Source organism: Myotis lucifugus, unplaced genomic scaffold (assembly GCF_000147115.1).
Source record: "Myotis lucifugus unplaced genomic scaffold, Myoluc2.0 scaffold_7, whole genome shotgun sequence".
NCBI classification, from domain to species: domain Eukaryota; kingdom Metazoa; phylum Chordata; class Mammalia; order Chiroptera; family Vespertilionidae; genus Myotis; species Myotis lucifugus.
Genome location: NW_005871055.1, coordinates 4341782 through 4367425, shown reverse-complemented (window position 1 = coordinate 4367425; position 25644 = coordinate 4341782). Strand labels below are relative to the sequence as shown.

At 42.7% G+C, this 25644-nt stretch overlaps 1 protein-coding gene across 1 annotated transcript in view; it reads left to right on the top strand.

Moving 5' to 3' along the window:
- ENOX1 (ecto-NOX disulfide-thiol exchanger 1) overlaps window positions 1-25644 on the top strand; it is a 215958-nt gene that overhangs the window by 64693 nt on the left and 125621 nt on the right. The window contains exon 6 of the mRNA XM_023747906.1: window positions 8958-9170. Within this exon, the coding sequence (XP_023603674.1) occupies window positions 8958-9170 (213 nt within the window). The remainder of the gene's footprint in view (window positions 1-8957; window positions 9171-25644) is intronic.

Sequence of the window (25644 nt, the reverse complement as noted above, 5' to 3'; positions counted from 1 at the left end):
TATATATATGTATGTATAATTTGCAAAATTTAGAAGCTGCACCTTTAAAACGTACCGTGTGATCCCTTGAGAGAGAACAGATTGGAAATTTTAATAGATGGCAGTTACAGTAGAATGAACTAGCTGGGGATACATCTTAGGCAACAGTCAGGTAATATCAAGCTTGATGATTTCAACCCAAGCACAGAGCTTGGAATATAAACAGCATTTAATTGCTTAGGAAATTGGCTGCCTCAGAGATGAAATCCACTCATGCTCCTTATAATGCTGCAAAGCCAGACAGGAGGAGCCGAGGAAACTGTTTCCCTGAAGATGATTTCATTGATATGGGGATATCACATGCAGTCAAGTCCAAGGTAAAGAAGCCTAGGTCAGAAAGAAGTGGGAAGGCAATCTGAAAATACCTACTTGGATTTTTCTTTTTGCCCTAGAGAAATGTTGCTATCTTGTGTTTAGTACAAACATTTTCCCCATTTTTACATCGTACTTGTTCATTCTTACAATTTTCTTTTTGAAAATCAGTTTTATCTAACAAAATCTGTATAGGCCAAGTCTTCATTACAACCAACAAGGCATTTTCCATCCTGCTCAGTGCTAAAACTATGCACATAATATATGCTCAGTAAACTATTTGCTTTCTTTGTTTCTTAGCTATTTGGATCTATAAGCATGTTGCATTTCTGGCCAACAGTGCTACCAGGCATGACCCATGGCCGAAAGTTAGAGAAGTGATGTGCACTTGGCCATTATTCCAATCACTCCACAAGTATTTGTCAAGCTCTTTACCATATGCCTGGCTCTGTGCTGAGTGCGTGGGAAAAGAAAACAGGATACAAGCCTCTACCTCATTTAGTTCGAGATTTTTGAGTGATAGAGGCAATTTACAAAGCACTCTGTACTTCCACTATTGCAAGTGGCAAGTGCAGGGTGCTATCCCAGGAGAGACAGACACCCCACCTGGCCAGTACAGGGTGAGACGGGGGAATCTTCTGGGATGAGTAAACCTACATTCAGTGGCCACAGGGCCTTCTGAAGCCAGAAGAAACAATGAGGTGTAACTGTGTAGTACCTAAGGCATGGAGCTCCAGTGTCTGTTACGTTAGTACAAATTCTAAAAAAGAAAATTAGCAGGCGTCCTGCTGATTAAATAGACATTGTTCTGAGACAATTCAACTTAATGAAGACTGACTGGGAAGTGCTCACAGACCAAAGTTTATATTTGAGAAAGTGAGAAGGAGCTCAATAACACCATAATTACACTTTATTGGAAACAGTAGCACCAGGCAGACAAGATAATGAATTTCAGTGTCTAACACAGACCATCCACCCCTGGAGGAACCCTGTGTTTGGACTGTGGAAGGAAGACATTGATCAGACAGTGAGGAGAGATTATATCCTAATTCACTGAGGATCTCTCCTAGCAAGAGCACTTAAAATATTTTGTGTATTTTCCCTGCTTTGGAAAGCTTCACATAATCTTTATGTAATGAAATGGAGAGTTTTTTCTGTGCATCCGGTGAAGTTTTGACACAAAATTTGGCGAGCAGTGCCCTTGGGATTTCCCGATGTGTTGTCAGAAATTTGGACCTCTTGGGGTCAACACCCATAATTTCCAGGGACTGGACTCTGGGTTGCATACGGAGCGGCCCAGCGTCTGCCCGCCAGGGGGAGAAAGGGTGGACGTGGTGCTAGCGTTGTGCTGAGATGGCTGCCACTATTTATGATTCTAAGAATGTAAAAATCGATAATACTATTAGCCAAGTGGAAGTTCCATTAGTAAAAACCAGACTTCCTTCTGAGGGCACGGGAGCCTGTTTGCGAATCACTTCTTCAAACATTACTCATCTTCATAAAAGGAAGATATGCCATTTCACTTAGAAACATTTTGCATGGCTCCAAAGCAGGAATAATCAGTGTATTTTCATACTGCCCCCCTTAGTTTTCAAATTTTTACAGGTACTAATTAATTAGGGAAAGTGTGTGTGTGTGTGTGTGTGTGTGTGTGTGTGTGTATGTGTGTGTTGGGGATAGCAAGGAATACTATGTATAGCTTTTTATGCTATTCATGATTTGGAGGATAGTTAAGGTACCACCCCTTTTGATGGTTAATTGAGCAGCCAGAAAATGGAGACTTGTGTAGGGATGGCCAGTGTGTGAGGGAACAGTGAAATTTTACAAACACGGTAGTAGCAGTTGTAGCCATCTTGGAATTCCCATTCTCCTTGCATCAATGTGTGACTATACACTGTGACCTACTGCTTCCAGCTATCACAGAAGCCAGAAATCAATGACAGCTGTATAGACACACCATTGTGTGTGTACACGTGTGTGTACACGTGTGCACACCTGTCTGTGTGTCCCATGTCTTTGAAAACAAATGTGCTATAGAATGTCTTCCCCCCCCCTCTTTTTTTTCTCTTTTACAATACATTGTATTCAAACCTGGAATCTCCCCTCCAGTTGCTCCTCTAAAGACCCAGCCATAAATAAGGGTACTACAGCCACCAGTGTTTTCATATTCATTGTTCATGCCCTGACTTTTACCCAATGTGCTCTTCTGAAATTTAGGGCCAGATCAGCCTCTGCACACAAAGGAGTAGAAGATAGCTACTTACCAGTTTTATTCCTTTCCCCCTTTGTTAACTGGACATCAGTTTGATTAAAAGTTCACCGAGTGCCCACCTGCTGAGTCCTGGGCTCTGTGCTGCAGCCTGGGCCCTGCCCCCGTGGAGTTTGCAGTTCTATGGGTGCTAAAGTACGCGATGACAGTGAAATCATGACTGCCTTTCAAATATTAAATGACCACGTGCCAGTGATTCTATTTAACTCTTTAATTAATGAGGGAATCGGTAAGAAGTTAAAACTGGTTCAAAAAAGAATTTGCTTTCTGAATATTTATATTTCCTACTGGACAAAAATCATTTGCATTATTATAGAGAAGAATTATTTGCATTGTTATCAGTTTTCCACAATTTATGTCCTATTCCCTACCACATTTTAACATAGCCTCATCAAAAACAGTTAAGGTTCACACTCATGTAGAATCAGATCACCCAGGGGCACTGGAGAGGGGCCTCTGGTCTGTGCCCAGCATTCCATTGAAAGGATCTGCAGTCACCTCTAGGCCCATTTCCAAGTCTTTAACTTTTTTTGCACATGTTTTCTTCCAGGGTAGAGATGACAGAATAGCAGCTATTCTTTAAATGGGGTAGGGAGTTTGGGGACAAGAATTCTCAAAGTTCCTAAGAATCACATCAGATCTTTCTAATATTCTCTAATGTCCCAGCTGCAACTTTCCATTTCAGCTTTTCAGGATCTCTGAACTTAGATGGGCTCCCAACCAGTTCCCTGGCTTCATTGAACAATTTCTTCCAGTGCTTCTCAAACTTTAATGTGCATATGAATTACCTGGAAGAAAGAAAATGCAGGTTCTGAATCAGAAGGCCCAAGAGGGAGTCTGCATTTGCAAACAAGCTCCCAAAGGAGGCTCATGCTTGTGGTTTTTGAATAGCAAAGATTTATTCACTTGCGATTTTTTCACACCTACCTTGTGCAACGTGCTCAATAAACATGGAAGAGGGGGGAAGGGAGGGAGGTTGACAATCGGAAGTGACCAGGAATGAAATGAGATGGGTATGGATTCAGGAAGTGACATTGAAGTATGATAGATAATCATCATATTATTTTGTCCTCACAAAACTAAAAATGGTTATTGCCTTCTCAGAATTAAAAATGCTTTCAAAAAGAAATTTGAGCCATTTGATAAGCTGGTTAATGCCTGGCTGTAGAGGCTGTGCTTCTGTGTGATTATCTGACATCGCCCTTAACTTTTATTGCCAATGGTAATGACCTCAGGGGCCTGAAGGATAAAAGAATCAGCCAGCTTTAAGTGCCATTTATCTCTGATAAGCAGTGTGGCAATACTTTTTATCATGAAATTAAAATGTTTATTGACAGCTGATGTTTCCCAACTTTGAATTTGGAGCTTTCTACTGTTTATCACTGCAAATCTATTAGAAGTGGAGTATAATGAAATAAACAGGGTGGAGCAACAGTAGGTTTATAATTGTGAGTATATGAAACACAGAGTTTATTCTTGCATTATTAATTATTATACAAACAGCTGTAAACCTACTGTTGCCCCTCCCTCTAGATAGATTTCCAAGGGAAAATCTCAGAGTAACCAGCAGACGGCATATTTTTCCTGGAAGTTTTATTCTGATATTCGCCTTTCACAACTGGAGACAGATCCATAAACCAACAATTATTGTACAAAATGACTGATACTTTAATAGCAGGATATGTAGAGAACTGTGGAAATATAGCAAAGGGGCACCTAATTCATCCTAGGGTTACAGAAAAGCTTCTTTTATGAAAGGCACTTAGGCTGAATCTGGAGCAAAGACTAATAGGCAGGTGGACCAGAGTGGGAGGGCCCAGGACCAGTGCAGAGCATGTGCAAAAGCAGGGAGACATGCCAGGCGTCAAACAAAGAGGAGTGTGACAAAGAGATGGTGGGATGGACTGAAGGGTAAAATGCAAATTAAGGAATAAAACTTAGGAGGTAAAGCCAGGTGTGACATTGTAAGGACCCTGGTTACAAAACGTTGGTCAGTTTTTAAGGAGAAAATTCTCCATAGTCACTTCATAATACTGTACCAATATTCCGAATTCTTACTGTGGAAAAAGCACATCTGCACCCATGTTCAGAGGTGTGCCTAAACAGGATCATAGGAAGTACTTGAAATTCTTATAAGTGTGTCTGATGTGATTTTTATGAACACTGTTAATTTCTTTTCACAGGAATAATTTTAATAATCCTGCAATCTAAATCCTGTTTAGTTTATATTGTTTTCTGCTTCTCAGAATTGAATTTAGATATTGAAAATAGATAGATATTGAAAATAGTTAAAAATTGAAAATGACCACTCCCCATACTCCTCGGTAGCCATTCAGAGAGTTACTGGCCTAGTTTTGATCAATACAAAATCACTTCTTACATGGCAACAGATATTGACTAGAGTTACCAATAGTGCTCTACCTAATGTTTTTTACATTGTCTTGGAATGTCAGTATATCAATCATACATTGGCCTGCCAGTTTCAGAAAGTTCAGAAATGAGGATGAAAATTGGGAGTTTTCAAACCTATGTATTTCTTTTAAGCTAATGGAGTTCTATCTAGTATTATTTGTTAAAATGTTAGAAAAGCTCTTTCCTACTTACTTTTTAAATTGCATATTTGCACTTGCACAATCCTAAGAATGTTTTCTCTCTTTCTAAAAACTGTCAGCTAACAATAATCTGCTCGTGAGCTTATGCTCTAGGACTAGGAGTGATGAACAATAAAATTTGGTTTTTAGACAATTCAAGTAAACATATATTTTCTTCCTAACAGTAAATTAGGATATTTATGAGCTGAGTGACCACAAGCAAGAGAGAAAAACTACCAGTTTGCGAGGGAAGGAAAGATAGAACAGTGTTGCTCCTTCTAACAACAGGTTGAGGGTTTTTGTTTTTTTTCCTTTGTGTTCTATAGAAATGAAAGCCACAGGCAAAGGGGAAAATGGTACAAGAAGCCCGTGCCCTCTTTTTGTTGTTGTTCTTATTTTTTGAGACCAAAAAAAAAAGATTTCTTATGAGCATTAGTTTTATTTCTGCTGTCTTTTTGGTGGTCCATTCTCCTAACATATATTGGCAGGGAGAGAGGTAGAGAGTGTGAGGGAGGCAGAATTTATTCTGGCTGTAACAGTTGCAGCGGGTCTCTCACAAACATAAGGCTAAATTATGGGCCTCTCCATGGCCTGAATGTAATGTTAAGTTGTATGATGGATTTTATCTTGTACAAGCCGCTCAGGTCCACAAAATGAGATAAGAAATCACTGCAGCTGAAGTTCACAGAGGGTTGAACTTAGACAGAAATTCCAGAGTTAACAAAATTGTGTGAGCCAGCTATGATGCCGAACAAGTGTGTTCTGTGCCTGCGGGTTGAGATTTTCAAGAAAATGTGAGTCTTTCACTTGCAGGGTGCCCTGTGGGCGTTCCCCAAGCCAGTTATCTCCTCTGGCAAAAGTGCCAGGGCAGCAGGGGCAGGTGTGCACAGACACAAAGCTTTGGTCCCCAGCTCAGGCTGCCACTGCACAGCGGGGGAGGCCTGAGTGGCTGGTCAGTAGTGCCTGGGTAATAGCTGCTTCTGTCCTGGAAAAGGCAGAACACACGCCACAAGCACTGCTTAGGCTGATCCACCCTCATGCAGTTGCATACCTCCTGGCCCAGCCACAGCCACAGCAATGAAGCTGTACCTTGTCTGGGAGGGGCCTCTGTGAAAATACGATACAGTATTTCTACAGGACTCTGCAAAATTCACAAAGCACTCCACAAATGCAGGTTTTGTATGATGGGTAAAATTATAACAATGGTTAACTCCAAAACATCTGTGAATAAGATAAGGTAATAAAATAAAATCTATCTATATAATAGAGGAATATGCAAATTAGCCGGGATGCCATAACATCATGACCAAACAGCAGGGACCTGAGGCTACAAGGCGCCTGGCGGGGGCAAGGGATCTCAGGCCTTGCCCCCGGCCCCAGCGCTGGGCCAGAGGACCTCAGGCTGTGCCCCCTGCCCAGCAGGGCTTGATGGGGGACCTCAGGCCATGGCCCTCGCCCTAGTGCCAGGCTGGGGGACCTGAGACTGCACCCCCCGCCCGGCACTGGGCTGGGGGACTTGAGGCTGTGCCCCCCACCCGGAGGAGCTTGACAGGGGTGGGGCCGGCCAGGTCTGGGTATCACCCAATGGGCGTGGGGCCGGCCGGGTCTGGGTCTCCTGTGTTTTCAAAGCGTGTGCGGGTGGTGGGTGGGTCTTGACTCTAGGTCCCACGGTGCGCCCCAGACTCTGACAGGAGGGAGATTTTCATATACATTTTACTAATTTTCTTTCATCTCTGATACTTCTATTATAGAGAAAGGGCAAATAGCAATATTAAAATATTTCCTCTAATTAATTCCCTTTTAATGTGCACGAATTTCGTGCACCAGGCCACTAGTAGTAAAATAAAATTCCCTTAGCAAATATGAATCACCCTCTATCCATTCATCTGGAGTGTATATATGTTTACTAAAGGCCAGGTGCACAAATTTTTGCATGGGTGGGGTCCTCAGGGTGGCCTGTGGGCCCTGTGTCTGGCGCCCATCCCGAGAGGGGCGGAGGGCAGGACTTGATCAGCCCTCCAGGCAGGCGGTGGGATGCCCTTGCTGGCCCAGGATCTGGATCCATCCTGCTGACATTTGTGCTGGTTGTCGGGAGCCACCTGGCAGGTGCTTTTATACCATTCCTTTCTTATGGAGCATCTAGGGAGGGGAAGGGGCCAACGTGCCCGAGGCCAACTTCCAGGAGGCCAGCAGTGCTGTTAGGATCATGCCAATGGCACCAGTCCGTCAGTAACTGGCCTGTTCTCTGGAGATTAGACCTGCAGGTCTACTGAGGGAGTGAGTGGCTGCCGCCAGGCTGGTGGACCTCCAGAACGGGTTGGTCAGCTGAGTGGTGCTCTCGCTGTGGGAGCACACTGACCACCAGGATGCAGCTCCTGCTTTGAGCGTCTGCCCCCTGGTGGTCAGTGCATGTCATAGCGACCAGTCAACTGGTCAACCAGGCTTTTATAAATATAGATGTTTGTATGTGTATATATGTGTATATGTATGTGTGTATATATGTGTATATGTATGTATAAACACTATAACTAATATGTAAACTCTGTATAGTAATATATATTACATGCATCTACGCATACACACATACAAGCACACACACAATACATAAGGATGTCTCTGATGTTCCTCCAGGGAAGGGCACATAGTAGGCACTCAGTATTTGTCAAATGAGTAAGAATCTGACTCTTCTAATTTTGCTCCTTATTTTTAGAATTCAGACTCTACCCAGTTTATTTGAAAAATGTAGAATATTTTTCTTAAATCACATTTTCCAGGGGTAGAAAAATACCAACAAAAGACTCCGTCCTTTAAGTTTACCTGGAAAATGCGAATGAGCTTTCAGCGGTAGGATTGATTAATGTTGTAATAACTGACATATAACTTCCAGTTCCAATTAACTTAATCACCTTCAAGCATGCTTTTTCTCCACCTCCAAGCCATACAACACAGGTCTGTTCCAGTAACCAATTCCAAACAGGCAAATCCATTTTTCTTTGAAATAAACTTTATTACATATTTACCCACTCCTATCCCCCTCCTCGACCACAAACATGCCTTAAACCAGGTTCAAATAGGTTTTCAGTAGCCTCCCAAGCAAATACTGACTACCCAAGGTCCTCTTTTGTTGAAAACAAGGAAATATTCTATTTTTCAGCCTACTCAAGTATGTTATACTATACCTAAAATAAAATTAGTTTTGAACTGTAGTAGAACAAGAATTGACTTGTTCCTACTACCACCTCAGGAACAATATATTATATTACAACCAGTTTTATAGTGCTTTAATCTGTCTTCCTCAGTTTGACACTAACTCAGCTGATTCTATAAGTCAAAAAACTGGTATCACAGTATAATTATTTCTGATCAAAGAATAAAGAAATGGAGTCCATATAGGTTACTATCAATTTTTGAGCCAGACTTCAGAAAGAGAAATCAGGGTTTGGAGAAAGAATGAAATTGTATGTAATTACAAGGAATGCCCAGAACAGGTCTAACACTGAGCTCAGCAAGTTGGTAGATAGGAGGGTGAAAATGACCCTTTCTTTCTTGTATCTATGATGCCAGGGAGTTAGATGGGAACAGAAAGCTAAGTGATGATAGAATGATTAGTCTCAGGAAAACTAATGTGTCAAATTCTGAAAATGAATCCATTAGGATGGGTCAAGCTCTGTCTTTCGAGGGGAACCAATGTGAACTGTATTTTCTTGCCTTGGCATGATTTGTACTTGGTGGTTTTCTGTTTCCAGATGATAGCAAGTTTTCAGAGGCTATCACAGTGTTACTTTCCTGGATTGAACGAGGGGAAGTGAATCGGCGTTCTGCAAACCAGTTCTATTCCATGGTGCAGTCGGCCAACAGCCACGTCCGCCGGCTAATGAATGAAAAGGCCACCCATGAGCAAGAGATGGAGGAAGCCAAGGAGAATTTTAAAAATGCCTTAACCGGAATTCTCACTCAATGTAAGTAAGATTTTGGGGGCCATGTGTCGTGTTGTGATTTTGCCTTTTCTTTTGTATTCATTTTATTTTTTTCATTTGGGGGTAAGTAGTTCAATAATTTCCCATCTTACTCCATATCAAATGGCAAGCCTCATAACCTATTTCATGTTTTGTGGCAACTTGGAGGAACACGGACCTGCCCTGAGAGTTTACTTCTCAAGGTGAGCAACGTTTCTGTAGCCTTTCCTCAGAACACCCAGCCCGGCCATCAGGTAGACCTACCACAGTCCACACCACACCTGTGGGCTGTCCACCCCCCACATGTCCTCCTAGTGCTGACAGTAGGAAGAGACCCTAAACACATTGCCCTTGGGCTCTGTTTAGGAAGAAGGTACCATCAGAAAACGCCTCCTCAGGACCCTTTATTTGAGGTGAGCTTTTGACTGTCAACTTGGGCAACTCAGGAGCAGAGATTTTTCTGCAGTATTATTTTTTTGTCCTTTCTTCATTTGGAAAGCAAATTGCCTTAACTACTTAATGCTGGTGATTTTTCATGTCTGTGTCCTAAATTGATGAAGGGGTGTAAATGGGGCTTTCTCATAGAACAATAGTCAGGGTAATTGCCCAAGGCTCTATTAAAAAAAAGGGCGTATATTTTTATGGGCACTCTATCTGTGTCTGTAGTTAACATCACAGCGGCATAATGCATCACAGCTGCCGATGTTCCCTTGCTGGGTAAAAGCCACTGAATGGCACGGTAACAATGCCATGCTCCATTCCACACCAGGTGCAGGATCTCACACTGGAGGGTGACTGTGATTTACATATTCATTCTGGGAATGTGTTATTGTCAGTGATATAATGTGCCAAAATGGCTAGCACCTCTTTCATCAGTGTAAACCCAAGAGATAATATATCTGTTAGGATGGGGAGAGAAAGGGCCAAGAAAAACCAGGATCTTATGTGTAGAAGTGTTTTATATAACTTTGTTGTCAAAAGACCATTTGTGTGGCAGTGTAAAATATTATCTAAGAAACTCCCAAACATAAACTCTGATAAGTGGCCAAATAACAAATGTGAGACCAACCTGGGACACCTGTCTTTTTACATATTCTGTCTTCTACAGGCCACTATCAGACAAGCTTCCCCACATTCCCCAGTCATGAGGAATGGCCCTTTACCAAGCTGTGAATGTCCAGCAATCCTGAAGTTAAGGTCACTAGGGGTAGGATAAAGAACACTAGTATTGATACCACCTTTCAAAGGAGGGAAGCAAAGAATGGATTAGTGGGTAGAGGAAGGGAAGGGTGAATTAGTAATGGAGAAAAGGGAGAGAGGGAAAAGCCACACAATTCTAATAATACGATTCCTGTAAAATTAAGGCAAGAAGCCAAATGCCTGAACAATAGATGATCACTGGCATCCATTCTAAATAAATTCTCATTCCTATGCAGTTTACAGTCCTGCCTGGGGGGCAAGTCTGAACTCTTAACTCTAACAATGAAGACCAAGGCAGCCACGTATTAGAAAAGGGGAGGAATTTAGTTTTCTTTGGCAGTATCTTCTGAAAGAAGCACCCATTAAAACAAGGTTTCAATCGTGGCTGGAAGAATACGACATGCCTGCCTAACATGATACACAAATAAGCTGGCCTAGGCTTGAAACCACTGAGCGCCAGACAAAGAAGTCTAGTGTGTGAAGATCCAGACCTCAGCGTTTTATTACTGAGAAAAGTCAAATTGGAAAACAAGGTTGAGATCTGCAGCAATAATGGAGAATGGGCTTCCTGACAGGGCTGAGCATCTGGCCACAGGCCTCTTCCCCGGAGTCTGCACCTGTAGGTGCAGGTGGAGGACCAAAGGGGAATGAGTGTCTCTCTAGGCCGGCTGCTGCACCCCCTGGCTGAGGAGAACATGAAGGGCTGGAGCAGGGCCAGGAGTCCTGGAGGGAAATCCCACCCCATGGAAACCACAGGAGTGGAGACCATTCTCATAAATACCTCTAAGGTGCCTGAACTGGAAAATATCAAATATTGACTTCTTGATTTTAATCTTCAAACCTGTTCTTCTGAGTTTTCCATCCCATTTTTATAAATTCTCAAGCCAAAATCCTATAACTTTTACACCCATCATCTCCCACCACAAGCCCACATCTGGGCCATCAGGAAGTCCCGATGCTCCCCCCTTCAAATAGGCCCACGTTTCTCCATTTTAACTGCCGCCACTGCAGTGCAGGCTGCCTGGGCACAATAATAGCCTGGTGTGTCAGTGAGACACTGTGTCAACCTGTGAGGAACGGAAAACCAGACCCAATTGTATCTTACATAAATGGAGTTTTTTCTTGTCACACAGAGTAAAATCCAGATTTTGGTGTTTGTCGGTACCAGTTCAGTGGTTCAAGGCTGTCAAGCCTGAGTTTCTATGATATGATTAGCTTTTCCTAGATGGTTGTCTAAGATGACTGCTACTGCTCCTGCCATCACACACACACACACACACACACACACACACACACACGCACATATATGAATCTCAAAACTTTAGATCAAGAAAGCAAAACTTGCCCAAAGATCCTCAGCAGACTCATTTCTAACTGCAGAATTATTACATGTGGCCTTGACCACCTTCAAAGAAAATGGGAAATATCCTACTTCGGCTGGACCCTTTGCACTCTAGAATAAAATTGAGTTCTCACAGTAAGGAGGAAGGGGACAGTGGCTAATGGGAGCGCATGTTTCAATTTCTGCCATACATGTAGGGGTGGGCAAAAGTAGGTTTACAATTGTGAGTACATGAAACACAGACTTATTCTTGTATTACATTTTTTCCACAGTAACAACTGTAAACCGACTTTTGCCCACCCCTGTAGTTCCTCCCTTTCCACTTTTATCCCACTTCAGGCTAGTTTTTACACATTACTCTATAAAATAAAAGCCTAATATGCAAATCAACCGAATGGCAGAACGACCAGTGGAAGGATCAGTGGAATGACCGAACGACCAGTCGCTATGATGTGCACTGACCACCAGGGGGCAGCGCTCAATGCAGGAGCTTCCCCCAGCCCACAGGCCCCAGGCCAGCCAAGGAGGGTGCCAGCAGGGGCCCCCAGAATCACCCTGCTGGTCTCCCCACAGATTGGCCCTGTTCACCGGCCAGGCCTAGGGACCCTACCCATGTGTGAATTTCATGCACCGGGCCTCTAATCTGATATAATGCACATCATATCTTCCTCACTGAAATCCCTGCATAGCTTCCCATTTCACTTTAACAGTCTCTCTCCCTAGCTTAAAAAGCTCTCCATGCCTGCTCTTCCAGGTCAGTCTTCCCTGACTCACTCTGCGTCACCCTTCCTGCTGAGCCCTTCAGAGCTACCTCCCACCTTGGAGTCTTTGCACATCTGTTCCCTCTGCCTGATGTGCTCTTCCCCCACTCTTTGCATGCTTGGATCCTTCTCCTCCTTTAGGTCTGATCCACCCTTTTCTAGTAGGTTCACCATCACTGCATCTTATTAGGTCCCTTGGAGCATTTATCAAAATGAGTGATGATTTAGTGATATGTCTGCTTTTGATTATTTTAACAAGCATCACAAAGGAAATCCCATCACATGGGTAATGAGGTTTCAACATGCATGTGTAATCAAGCAAATCATGAAAAGAGCTAGCTAGCTATGTTTTCATTGGAAATTGCTATACTTTACCAGACACTTGCTAGCAGGCTAGGAGATATGAGGAGAGTTAGAGTGGAAGAGTCAACAAAAAAAAAATCATTTTTACATATTCCCAACTGTAACTAACTGTCCAACAACCTTCACATTTCCCATATCCTTATTACTATTTGGGAGATCACACTTAGCCCTGTAATTTGATTCTGGGGAATACTTCAGCAGCCAGCAGATATCAACAGAGATTACAGACATTCTAGCTGATCTTGACAGCCTCAGTGCTGGCTGAGGGGTACACATCCCAACCATGGAGTGCCTGAGCAGCCCTCCTGTGAGTCCTTAGTAGTGAGCCTGAGCTGGAATGAAGCCTGTGAGATGGAACAGGAAGATTGCATATCTCACTGAGCAACCTCAGGATGTTTCATTCTCTTCTGTGTGCTGTTATAAAGCTGGTTGCTCCCCAGATGCAAAGGGGAACCAAATCCTAGCATTCATCATAAAAATATTAGCAGTAACCTGGTAAACTCTAGGTAGATGCTCATTTCATTATCTTTTGAATTTTCAAATATATATTTGATTTCAGAGAGGAAGGGAGAGGGAGAGAGAGATAGAAACATCAATGATGAAAGAGAATCATTGATCAGCTGCTTTCGGGCATGTATCCTTGACTGGAATTGAACCCAGGACCCATCAGTCTGCAGGCTGATGCTCTATCTACTGAGTCAAACCAGCTAGGGCAATCATCCTTTGAATTTTAAATATTTCTCATGTCATATCTGCTGGAGTTATGTTTATTTGTCTCAACCATATTTTTTGCTTCCTCCAGCTTGGTTCCATGTGGTAGAGTGACCTTGGTATCCATGCCTAGAGTTGAGTTTAAAACAATAACTGCTTTGTCCACAGTGATTTACATACTGTATTTCCCCAAAACAGAACCAGTCATACTCCCATTTATCTGCATTGTATTCCTGGCAAACACCATAGGAATCACACTTTGTCTTTCTCATTTAGAATTAGGTTAGGATTTTTAAGCACCAAAATTCAGGAATGGCATCTCAGCTTTCTCCCTGGTGGTGGAAAAGCTCCTGGTTATTCAAAAGTAGCCCCAAGCACTCTCTCCACATAAAGATCCCTAGTGTCAATGCTCTTCTCCATCAGAAAGCCAAAAGTGTTGGGAAATGGTTCTGAAGCGGTTTGGAAGCAGGTACTAGTATATTGATGAACCAGGTTATGTCAGCAAGTGTGGCTGGCCTAGTGTCCTGAAGGGACAGCTCATGTAGCAACTCCCAGGAAACGTCAGGTACGTTGCAAAGCTCCAGGCACAGTAAACAGGTGGGTCCCTATATAGATTTTGCTTGAAATAGCCAATTAGTTGAGCATGAAAAGGGAATTTCACTAAGTGTTAGCCCATTAAGCTGAATTAGATGCCCCATTCTCCTTTCCTTGCTTGTCATATTTGTCCTTGCTTTCCTATTTGAGCAAGTGACATTTGCTCAAAGAGGAAAAAACTAAGAGCCATTAATAATAACAAATTTAAAAATGTGATTTACTTCATCAAAGCTCAGCAGTTACCTTCTAGCTGTGTTATGGTGTTATGTTCCACCAACATTTGTTTAAGTTCTAACCTTTTTTCATATCTCTGGCCTTCACCACAGGATCAGCTATTAAATATAATCAAACAGGCATTGTTTCCACCTGAGCTTTGGATTAACACATCAAGGGGCAGCGACTGAATCCAACCAAGAGATTGGGGGAGGATAGCCTCCATTCACTTCTGTTTGGGATCACTTGTTACTTCTGACCATGGATGCGCAGTTATCAAAGGTGTTAGATGAGGATATCATCTGTCCTGGAGTGGGGGTGTCTCTTCCTTTCTGGGCCAGCTGGGTAGCTCTCATTTGCTAGATATATAAGAAAGAGAAAAAAATTCCAGCTCATATGAATCATCTTATTCATATGCTATCATATCCTTATATCATCCTTGTCTCATGTTTATGTCATTTCTTAAACTGTCTATCAGCAGAAACTTACCCACGTCTCCCAACTGAGAGATTTTTGGGTTTCGATCTTTGCTTTTAAAAAAATGTATGTTTCTGACCCCAAACTTCATAATGAGATTATTACATACCCTTTGTTACTCGTGAAATAAAACAGATCTCCAGTGGAAAGAGTCCCCCTGTTTTTGTGGGTCTCCTTTCTTAAGCAGAATTACACCCATGGTAATACAAAGTACAACGTTGCAAATGAGTTTTAAAATTTCACAAAGACTAGAGATTATTAAAATATTCTTAAAACAACACCTAATTCAAATATGGCTTTTAATAAAATTGTTTCTCTTTATTCTACAAAAAAATGTATGCTTCCTAGGAACTCCTCGTAGGCCTGCCCTCTTTCAGTTTTTCAGTTATGAGCAAAGCTCATCATTTCAAAGCTCGGGGAGAAGTTGTTTATAAAGTTCAGTAAGCATGTACCACGGCATTCAATTATTAATATGCATGTCAAGATGATCAATTGTGCATGCCTTGTTACAACACACACATCTAATGAAAGCTTGAACACTCCGTGATATTCCCACTTTGGTACTTTGCCAACATGCTTCCTGGAGAGAGAGGAAAGAGAAGGAAGCAAAGTGCAAAAAAAGGCAAACGGGAAAGCAGATGGCAGTGGAAAGGGGTTTATTAATATTAATTTAAAAATACATGCCATAAACATAATGAACAGAATGAGAAGTAGAAATTGTAGAATGTCAGAGCTGGAGGAGACCTGAGGCATTCGTTGGCTCCAACCCCTTATTTTACAGAGATGGGAACTGAGGCTCTGGGAGCAGACATGATAGGACTTAGTCATTTGGAAATCTGTGGGCAGATTAGAATCCAAGACTGTCGGCTCCTTGAACAGTTTGCTTTCTACTACCAGGTGTTTTTTCATGAAAAATGATCAGAAGCCTGGGGCAGGGGTGGGGGCAGGGGTGGACTAGAAGGGTCAATGGGGGGAAAAGGGAACATATGTAATACTTTCAACAATAAAGATTTTTTTAAAAATCAAGTTGACATTTATCCAAATTTAAAAAAAAAGAAAAATGATAAGAGGAGGATATTCTCCCTGTAAATGCATAGTTTCCAGGTGGAGGTGCAGAAGTGTGCTGGCATTACACTGTGATCGATGCTGTTATCTGGTTAGAAAACGAAGTATTTGCCTAAATTAGAATATGTAGCCCTGACTGCTTTGGCTTAGTGGATAGAGCATCGTCCTGCAGACTCAAAGGTCCCAGGTTCGATTCTGGTCAAGGGTATGTACTCTAGAATATGTAAAATATACTTTAGTTGAGAATTTTACAGTAGTGGTATTACAGTACTGTTAATACTATAACTAGAGGCCCAGTGCATGAAATACATGCACAGGAGGGGCGGGGTCCCTCAGCCCAGCCTGCACCCTCTCTCAATCCGGGATCCCTCTTGGAATATGGGACCACTGGCTCCTAACCGCTTTCCTGCCTGCCTGTCTGATCCCCCCTAACCACTCACCTACCTGCGTGATCACCCCTAACCACTCTGCCTGATCACTCCTAACTGCTCGCCTGCCTGCCAGATCGCCCCTAACCACTCTGCCTGCCTGCCTGGTCGCCCCTAACTGTTCGCCTGCCTGCCTGCCTGATCGCCCCTAACCACATGTGCCTTGGCCCCACTGCCGCAGTTTTTTCTGGAAGGATATCTGGAATGACATCTGGAAGGTCGTTCGGCTGTCTGGTTTAATTAGCATATTACACTTTTATTATTACAGATTTTAACCTGGAGATTGGGAAGGTTAGAACTATCATGCAAATTTGTTTCATACATTTATCAGAGGAATTGGCATCAACTTCATCTTAGATCTTGAAAACAGCGAATAGTAGAGAGACTTGATTAGGCATGAAGAGATCCCGGTTCTAATCTCAGCTCCATCATCAATTAGCCCGGTGACTTTAGAAAAGTCTTTTAAGCTTCTTAGTTTTTCATTTCCTCATCTCTGTAGTGAAAGGGTTTGACTAAACAGTCCCCTAAGTTTCATCATCACTCTGAAAATTCTACAGCCCTCATCCTATCAATGACTTCAACCCTTTAATATCTCTGAATATCTAAACACAAATATGGGCGAGGACCTAGCCATGGTGGCAGATGATCCGAACTGATCCCAGACCAGAAGCTCAGATATTGCTCCACGCACATGTTCCGTTTCTGCCTTGCAGTGGAGGTTACGTCTGCTGACGGCACTGTGAATTTTAAGCCACATTTCAATGCTGACAGCATGTGGGACATGCCCTGGTGCTGTACACTGGCCAGAAGTCTTGTCAGAGGCCACATCATGCACTGACCATCCCCTCCGTCACATCCTCGTCTCTTTGCTTGACTAAAGTCATAAAAGCCTTGCGTTTGAATGAATGATGAAATTCATCCACAAATATTTATTGGGTTCCTATTAGGTGTCAGGTAGTGCACCAAGCATGGCAGTGAAATGTGAGGGCTTTCTGATCTCCGTGTGCACCGTGACCCCCCTTTCTGAGAGGTTGGTGTCCTGCGCCACATTTCTTCTGCCTAAAAAGCTCTTTCTGGAATTGCTTACTTCTTAGGAACATCTCAGCTGAACATTTTATTCCTGCCTGGGGAAATTTGGCTCCTCTGTCCCCACTGTGGAAAAAGAACTTTATGAATTGTTAAAATGCTTTCCCATGTCTGTGGTCATCATGACTATCATCCATTCATCCATGGGAAAAAAGGCCCTTAACTGTGTTAGCAGCTCTGCAGGTTTTCTATTTCTCCTCAAAATCATAGTGATAGCAATGTCCAAGTGCAGGAAGCATAATACTTATTAAAAATACCTCTTCACTCACAGGGAATAAATGTCCGGAGAAAATAGTTTTTATGAAAACTTCCAAATCAAGGACGAGCACAGCATTTCCTGTTGCACAGGGCACCAAAGCAGACAGTGGGGGATGCTGGGGGCCGGCCAGGGCTGCGTTGAGCCTTTTTGATATCTTTCCTTTCACTCTCACTGAAAATATAGAGCCAATGAATACCACTATTAACATTAACATTTGAACATTCTTTTACTGATATGTGCTGAGAGAAGCATAATCATTCAGGAAAGATATAACTTTGGAAGCTGAAGCTGGAAACCCTAACACCGTGACATGGGCCTGGAGAAAAAGACACTGTATTGGGGAAGTGTGTGAGTGAGTGAGTGAGTGAGTGAGTGTGTGTGTGTGTGTGTGTGTGTAAGAGAGAGAGAGGGAGAGAGAGAGAGTATGCCTGTGAGTGTGTGTGTGTGTGTGAGAGAGAGAGTATGTGTGTGAGTATGTCTGTGAGTGTGTGTGCGTGTGAGAGAGAGAGAGTGTTTGTGTGTGTGAGTGTGTGTGTGTGTGTGTGTGTGTGTGTACATATGCTAACACACTCTGGCTGCTGGGGAGGGGTAGGGAAGGCTATGAGGAGATAGCCTCTGCACTGCTTTGGAAAGAATCCACACACAGAAAAATGTCACAGTGTTTTTAAAGCCAGGATGCTTTCATACTAGATCTGAGGGAAAGTAAGGTGTCAATACACTTACTTTAAGGCAGAAATGACATGCTCTTGATTCTTTGTGCAGCTGAAACAGAGTACAGCTCAAACAAAAGAAGTCTGTGCCCAGAGAGGATGAGAGGAGCCACAGATAAGGGACACGCTGCTTGAGTAGGGAGACACCATCTCTAGCAGGTGGTTGTGACCCTCAAAGCCAAAAATATTCACCTTCTTCCTTTGCCGAACGTTTGCTGACCCTGTTCTGCAGGGTCACAGAGCTGGAGAGGACATTCGGGCTTACCCAGCCCGTCCCCAGTGCCTGGAGGTCCGAACAGGGGGAGCTTCCTTCAGGACACACAGCTGCTCAGAGGTGGAGTGTGACTTGACCAACACTGGCGTCCTGATTCTCTGCTCTCACAGGCAGGAGTGGGGTCCCGCCAGCATTCCCTGGGCCCCACCTCATTAGTTTCCTCTGATGAGGCTTATTATTCAACAACAGTGATAAAAATAGGATTTGGATAAAAGAATGGATTTTAGATTAAAGTGTGTGCTCAGAGTCCTCTGCAGTTTTGGAGAGGGAAATATGCTGGTCCTTGCTCCATCATAACATGGAATGTTTTGGCTTCTTGGCGGGCACAAACTTTCATTTCCCTTAAAGTTTCGGCCTCTCCTGCCTCCTTTGGCGTTCTCCACAGCTCCCCTTCCGCACTCCTCGCACTGTGACTCAGTCATGTGCAGGTTCCCCCATCCAGAAATGTACGTTCCTGTGAAGCCTTTTGTAAGCTCATAAGGCATGAAGTGAAGGCACAATTATCATTGATTTTTATAGAAAAATTTTGAGGGCTCCCAGACCCCCAAAATAACCTACCGAATCATACTAAATGCACTGAATCACACCAGTTTTATGCTACGTGTAGCACTCTTACGTGCTCCCTCAGGCTTTTCTTATTATACCTTAGGACACGTCTTGCTAAGGGACGCACACAATAAGCAAAATAAAGCACAGATGCTCGGACGCTGTTCAGAGCTCTGGGGCTTGATGCCGAGAGGCCGCGTGTGGCTCCCGAGAAGGAGCTTGGTGGGCACTGTGGATGCCGGTGGTGTGCGCTGCCTCCGGTGTCGGCTGCTGCAAAACCAACGCTGAACGTCGTTTTCACTTTTCTTCATAAAAGCAAAAATTCTATTCAGGTTTCTTCCAGTTAGCAAAAACAGGTACTGATGTTAGGGCTTTAATAAAAGTGAAGTGTCATAAAGCAAACTTTCAAATAGCAGGGAATACTGTATATGGCTGTGTGTTCCCCTGCCCCACTCCCACCCGCAGGACTGCAGGGACCAGCAATGGTTTTGGATCTTTTTATCCCCAGCATTTAGTACAGTATCTGGCTGCTTAGGCTTCTCAGTGCACATAGACTTTGGCCTGTAGTATAAATGCATATACAAATGGTACAGACTTACTGGATCTGTGGTTGCCAGAGGCAGAGGGTGGGGGTGGGGGAACTGGTAATGGCGGCCAGAAGGTATAAACTTGCAGTTATAAGATATGTAAGTCCCAGGGATGGAATGGACAGCATGGTGATTGTCATTAATAATACTGTCTTGCATATTTGAAAGTTGCTAAGAGAGTATATCTTAAAAGTTCTCATTACAATAAAAAAAATTGTAACACTGCATAGTGATGAATGTTACCTAGGCTTTTTAAAAAATTTTGTTTGTTTGTTTGTTTGTTAATCCTTACCCGAGGATATTTTTTCCATTGCTTTTTAGAGGGAGAGTGGAAGGAAGGGAGGGAGGGGGAGAGAGAGAGAGAGAAAAAAAAAATTCATGTGAGAGAGATACATCAGTTGGTTGCCTCCTACATGCACACGGACCAGATATGGGGATTGAACCTGCAACCCAGGTATGTGCCCTTGATGGGGAATTGAACCCACAACCCCTCGGTGCGTGGGCTGACACTCTAACCACTTAGCCACACCAGCCAGGGCTTTACTAGACTTTATGTGGTCATCATTTTGCAATGTGTACATGTATCAAATCATGTTGTACACCTTAAACTTACACAGTGTTACATGTCAATTATATCTCAAGAGAACTGGAAAAATGTATTTTTAAAAAATAATCTGCTGGAACCTACCCCTAGAGTTTCTATTCAGTAAGTTTGGGGTTGAGCATTCGCAAAAGATGATGGTGATGCTGGTGCAGGAACCACACTTTGAAGAAAACTGCTTCATCATCAAGTGAGTGCCTGGCCCAGAAAATCTAAGTAGTTAGAAATAGCCAATTGCTATTAAGTAATCTTTGTAGCACATTAATGAACTTAGTGGAAACTCAAAGGAAAGCAGGGCCACCATTTTGAGGGTCAAAAAGGAGAAGAAATGCCCAGCTGGAATGGCTCAGTGGTTGAGCATTGACCTATGAACCAGGAGGTCACAGTTCGATTCCCGGTCAGGGCACATGCCTGGGTTGCAGCCTCAATTCCTCAGTGAAAGGTGTGCAGGAAGCAGCCAATCCATGATTCTCTCTCATCATTGATGCTTCTATCTCTCGCTCCCTCTCCTTTCCTCTCTGAAATCAATTAAAATATCTACACTAATAAAAGACAAAGATGCTAATTGACCGTAACTTTGCTACACCCAAGCCATGCCCACCAACCAATCAGAGCGACCATATGCAAATTAACCCAACCAAGATGGCGGCTGGCAGCCACGGAGCTGGAGCAAGCAGGAGGCTTGATTGCCCCGGCGATGGAGGAAGCCAAGCTTCCCGCCTGCTCTGGCTGGCTGTGGCCTCTGCAAAAGGCAACAAAGTTTCAATTATAGAAGCTAAATAAATCCCAGATACCTGCTTCCAGCCAGCCTCCACTGGGAGCTTGCGTGGCTGGGGGCTGTGGCCAGCCTGCAAACAGCCATCAGCCCCTCACCCAGGCTGGCCAGGCACCCCAGCAGGACCTCCACCCTGATCTGGGACACCCTTCAGGGCAAACCAGCCGGATCCCACCCATGCACCAGGCCTCTATCCTATATAATAAAAGGGTAATATGCAAATTGACCCTAACAGCAGTGCGACTGGGAATCACTGGTCACTATGACACACACTGACGACCAGGGGGAAGACGCTCTGCAGGAGCTGCCCCCTGGTGGTCAGTGTGCTCCCACAGGGGAGGCCTCTAGTATTTTTTTTAAAAAACAAAGGAGAATAAATGCCTAGAAACCCCTTCTTGCCAAATAATCACTCTTTGCAAGGAGTCACCTACTGATAAAAGGGGGTCTAGTGAGTCTGTGGACTTATTTCTGTGATTCCTAATGCACCTGCAAATGTGGGTAGCTCTGGTGCTGAGAGCTGGCTATCATGCAATTCATGCCTATTCTCATCTACCAGGAAGGCAAAAAATAAATATGCGATAACCAACTATTGACAAGAGGTAGGAAAATAATTTGAAAAACACTTAGTGGTCATAAAATTGGAGTGTAGTTTAGCTCTCAAAAATTAAAAATTCAGGTATTCTCCTATCTATCCTTCCCACTGCTAAGAATTTCTTATAACATTTTTTTATGTAAGAGCCTGGCCGGTGAGGCTCAGTGGTTGAGTGTTGACCTATGAATCAGGAAGTCACAGTTCGATTTCCTGTCAGGACACATGCCCAGGTTTCAGGTTCAATCCCCAGTAGGGAGTGTACAGAAGGCAGCCAATCAATGATTCTCTCTCATCATTAATGTTTCTATCTCTCTCTCCCTCTCCCTTTTTCTCTGATATCAATAAAAAATATATATATTTTTTAAATTATGTAAGAATGTCAGAAGATCTGTCTGAGGATGTTCACTGCAGTCTTGTTAATGTACATACGGGTAGATTTTCATGATATGTGAAGTGAAAAAAGCAAGGTGCAGCACAGTGTATATCATATTAGTTCTTTTGTGTAAGTGAAAAAAGAGGTTACACATAGGAAACTATGCACAGTGTATGCTCTCTGCATACCATTTTCTCTAGGTGGGTGTGCTAGAATCTGTACATTCCCTTTAAAGGGAAAAATGGGGAGGGGGCATTCAGGATGGGAAAGTAGACTTTGCTTTTCATTTTATTCCTTTTTTCTTATATATGTGTGTTACTTTACTTAGTCCATAAGGATAATCTAAGCAGGGGGATTTATTGAATTTAAAAAGCCTAATAAAGGTAATATATTGTAAAAAAAAAAAAACCACAAACAAACAAAACAAAAACCCCACAACCTATTAAAATGGTAATATTCTCATAGATTTCTGTTTTGTCACTTTACAAAATATTAGGGGATCTACAGTTCCCTGAAATGTACTGGAATGTATACAGAGTTTAAAAAGTCACTGTATATCATAATTTATTTGAACAACATGACCATTTCCGGCTTGCTTGATAGTTGCAAAAACATCCTATTTCTTTTCTTATAATGTGATCAGCATGTTTTTCTTTCCCCATCCCATTCCCCAGAAGAACCAAATCTCTGTTCTCACAGAGTCAGGACTTCAGAAATGCCTGCTGCTGGCCTCGGGGGTGAGACAGTTGGAATGGAGTCACGGTGTCACGCAATGCTCCTTTTACTCATCTCAGGACAAAACCCCAGAATGCCCTTTTTCCTCCTCAACTTGAAATTCCAGTCAATGCCTCCTTAATGTATGGGTTTGACCATATTAATTTTCTGTCTCCTGGGCTTCCCGCCAGACAGACGGGCGGGCTCCTCAGAGCTCAGGATGCAGAGCCTGCCTGAGTGAGTGAGCAGAAACCTCTCCGGGATCTCTCCTAGCAACTTCCTCTTAACCATGTCCCTGTCGTGTTTGATGCTAACTGCTCCTCCCTCTGGCTTCTCTTGCTCCTCTGGGCATCCTGAGAGCCCAAATCACTTACTACATTCCTTCCATTATAATTATTCAATTCAGGGCCAAGGCTCATCAGTCCTACCCAGCTCTGAGTATTTAAAAGCAACAATAACAAGCTAGGGTGGCAGAGATCTCCTATTTCATTTGTTATATGCCTTTGAAAATTTCTTATGAGCTACTCAGAGAGGATTTGAAAAAATGTTATCCCTTAAAGGAAAATGAAATTTCCTCTGAACCCTACAGACTTAAGACTCTATCATGAGCCCGGATAGCATTAAAACCGAAAATTAAGCCCGGAGATCTGTTCCAGGTGCTCTGTTGAGGCAGGCCTGCTGCTGGTGAGGACTTAATCAGTTTCTCCAGATATTTGGGACACTAAGTGGATTTAAGGCCCTTTCACAGCTGTTTAGCTAGAACAAAAAATGCAGAAGGTGCAGGAACTATGAGAAGGAATGCAGCAAGGAGGACATGAGGGAGAAAGGGCCCTGTTTGTGTTCATTGGAGGAACCTAACCTTCTCTTCCGCTGCTTCCAATGCTTTTCTGTCCAGAGCTCAAAGTTCAAGAGGGCTGCCCAGAAATCTGAGGTTTTGTGCTGGCTGAAATACTGTGAAACTTGTCTAAATTGTTCTGAAATACTGTGAAACTTGTCTAAATTGTCCTTTTTCTGGGTAAATGGATGTTCTGTCCTAAGCTGTCCTTCCCTGAGAAGATGGAAGACAACTTCTTCTCAAGATCATTTATAAAGTCCTATTTCAAGTAAGGACTATGCTCTGAACTCAGCAGATGTCCAAGCATTTGGGGGAAAGTACTGAAAAGGGTGATAAGTTGCTTGATCTTATGGATTATTTTTTGAAATTTTGAAAACTATACACATATATGTGTATGTTATATGTGTGCATGTGGGTATACATGTTTCTTCACTTACACATGTATGAGATAGTGAATAACCAACCCCTAGTAGAATGTTACACTTATCAACAAGGAGCCATTAGCCTGGGGTAGCTCTAAGGCTGTGGTGGCCTATGTAAGCAGACCAAAACCTAAGCCTGTCAGGTGCCTGAAGTTGAAACCTAAGGACTTTAAGCTATGGCCAATCAGAATTTCCTTCCTTTCCTTCTGCCTTTTCTATAAAAACCTCTCCCCAGCTCCTGTCACTGGAGCTTTCCTAACCACTTCCAGTTTGGCAGTGCCAAATTTGAATCGATTTTTGCTCAAATAAACTCTTTAAATTTTCAATATGCCCCAGCTTATCTTATAACAAGAGATTTGCAAAGAGTGGTGACCAACTTCATCACAGCTCTGTTTATCCTTCCCTTCTGTTCATTGATACCTGCTGGATATGTATGGGAGACTATATTATGACATCTAAGACTGACATTCAAGCATATTTCTGAAAAGTCAGGTAATTTTTTATGCTCCTCAAACAACCTAATTTGGGCAAAACACATCAAACATAGAATTAGGGAAGAAAGATTTGCAAAGTATAAAGAATAAAATTAAATTTTCTGACTGATAACTCTTTCTGTTACTCTTTCTCATACTTCCAGAATGTTTAAGTATACTAACTGATATAGGCTCCTGTGGGCCTTCGGCCATCACTTTAGACCACTAGAGATGGTAAAGGCTCTGGTGGGGGTGGATATGAATTTGTTCTGCTTGCATCACAACAACATCCTGTCTACTAATCTCTTCTCTGAGCTTCTAAGTAGAGTTTTAAATATCCCATTTAGTTAGTAACTGCTTTTAGCTTCATCGTATATGGAATGAGCAGTAAGAATTATACTGGAGAAGTAGTGTGTGGTAGTCAAATTTATGGACATGTTTTTGGTGTTCTCTGCTAGAGCTAGTGAAGAGTGTATGGTCTTTACCTGTGACATCAATTGTAGTGGTCACCCCATTTATGGTCTTTAAAATATGCTGTCTTTGAGTCACATTCATTAGGGTAGAGGCTCTGAGGTGGTTTTTCTCTAATGATGATGAATTTATGCTGATCTGAGCACTCTTTCTGGTCCTTTTGAGTGCCCAAGAGCTGTTATTTGCAAGACAAAAGTAAACTGGGCCATAGAAATACTGTGAAACTATTTTTTAAACCTAAGTTGAGTTACAGTTTTTGTTCTTTGGTGTGTTTTTTTATTTGTTACTTTGTGGGGGGAGGAGGAAGTATAAAAATTAATAAGAAGTATAAACTTAATCACATTTAGTTTTGCTTTTAATTAATTCCCCTATTGGAAAGAATACAATTACATGAAATCGAGATATGCCCAGACAATTTAAGACATCATATCTCTTTGAATTCTGACTTCTTTCTGGACCCGCAGTATGTATTTCAGGTCCATTTGAATGACCTTCAGGCCTCTCAAATTCAGCATGTCCAAGAGCAAATTCTTTATCTTCTTCTCAGACCTCCACCTGTGCTCATCCTCTGGGGCTCTGATGTTCTTCCCAAGCTTGAGTCGTGC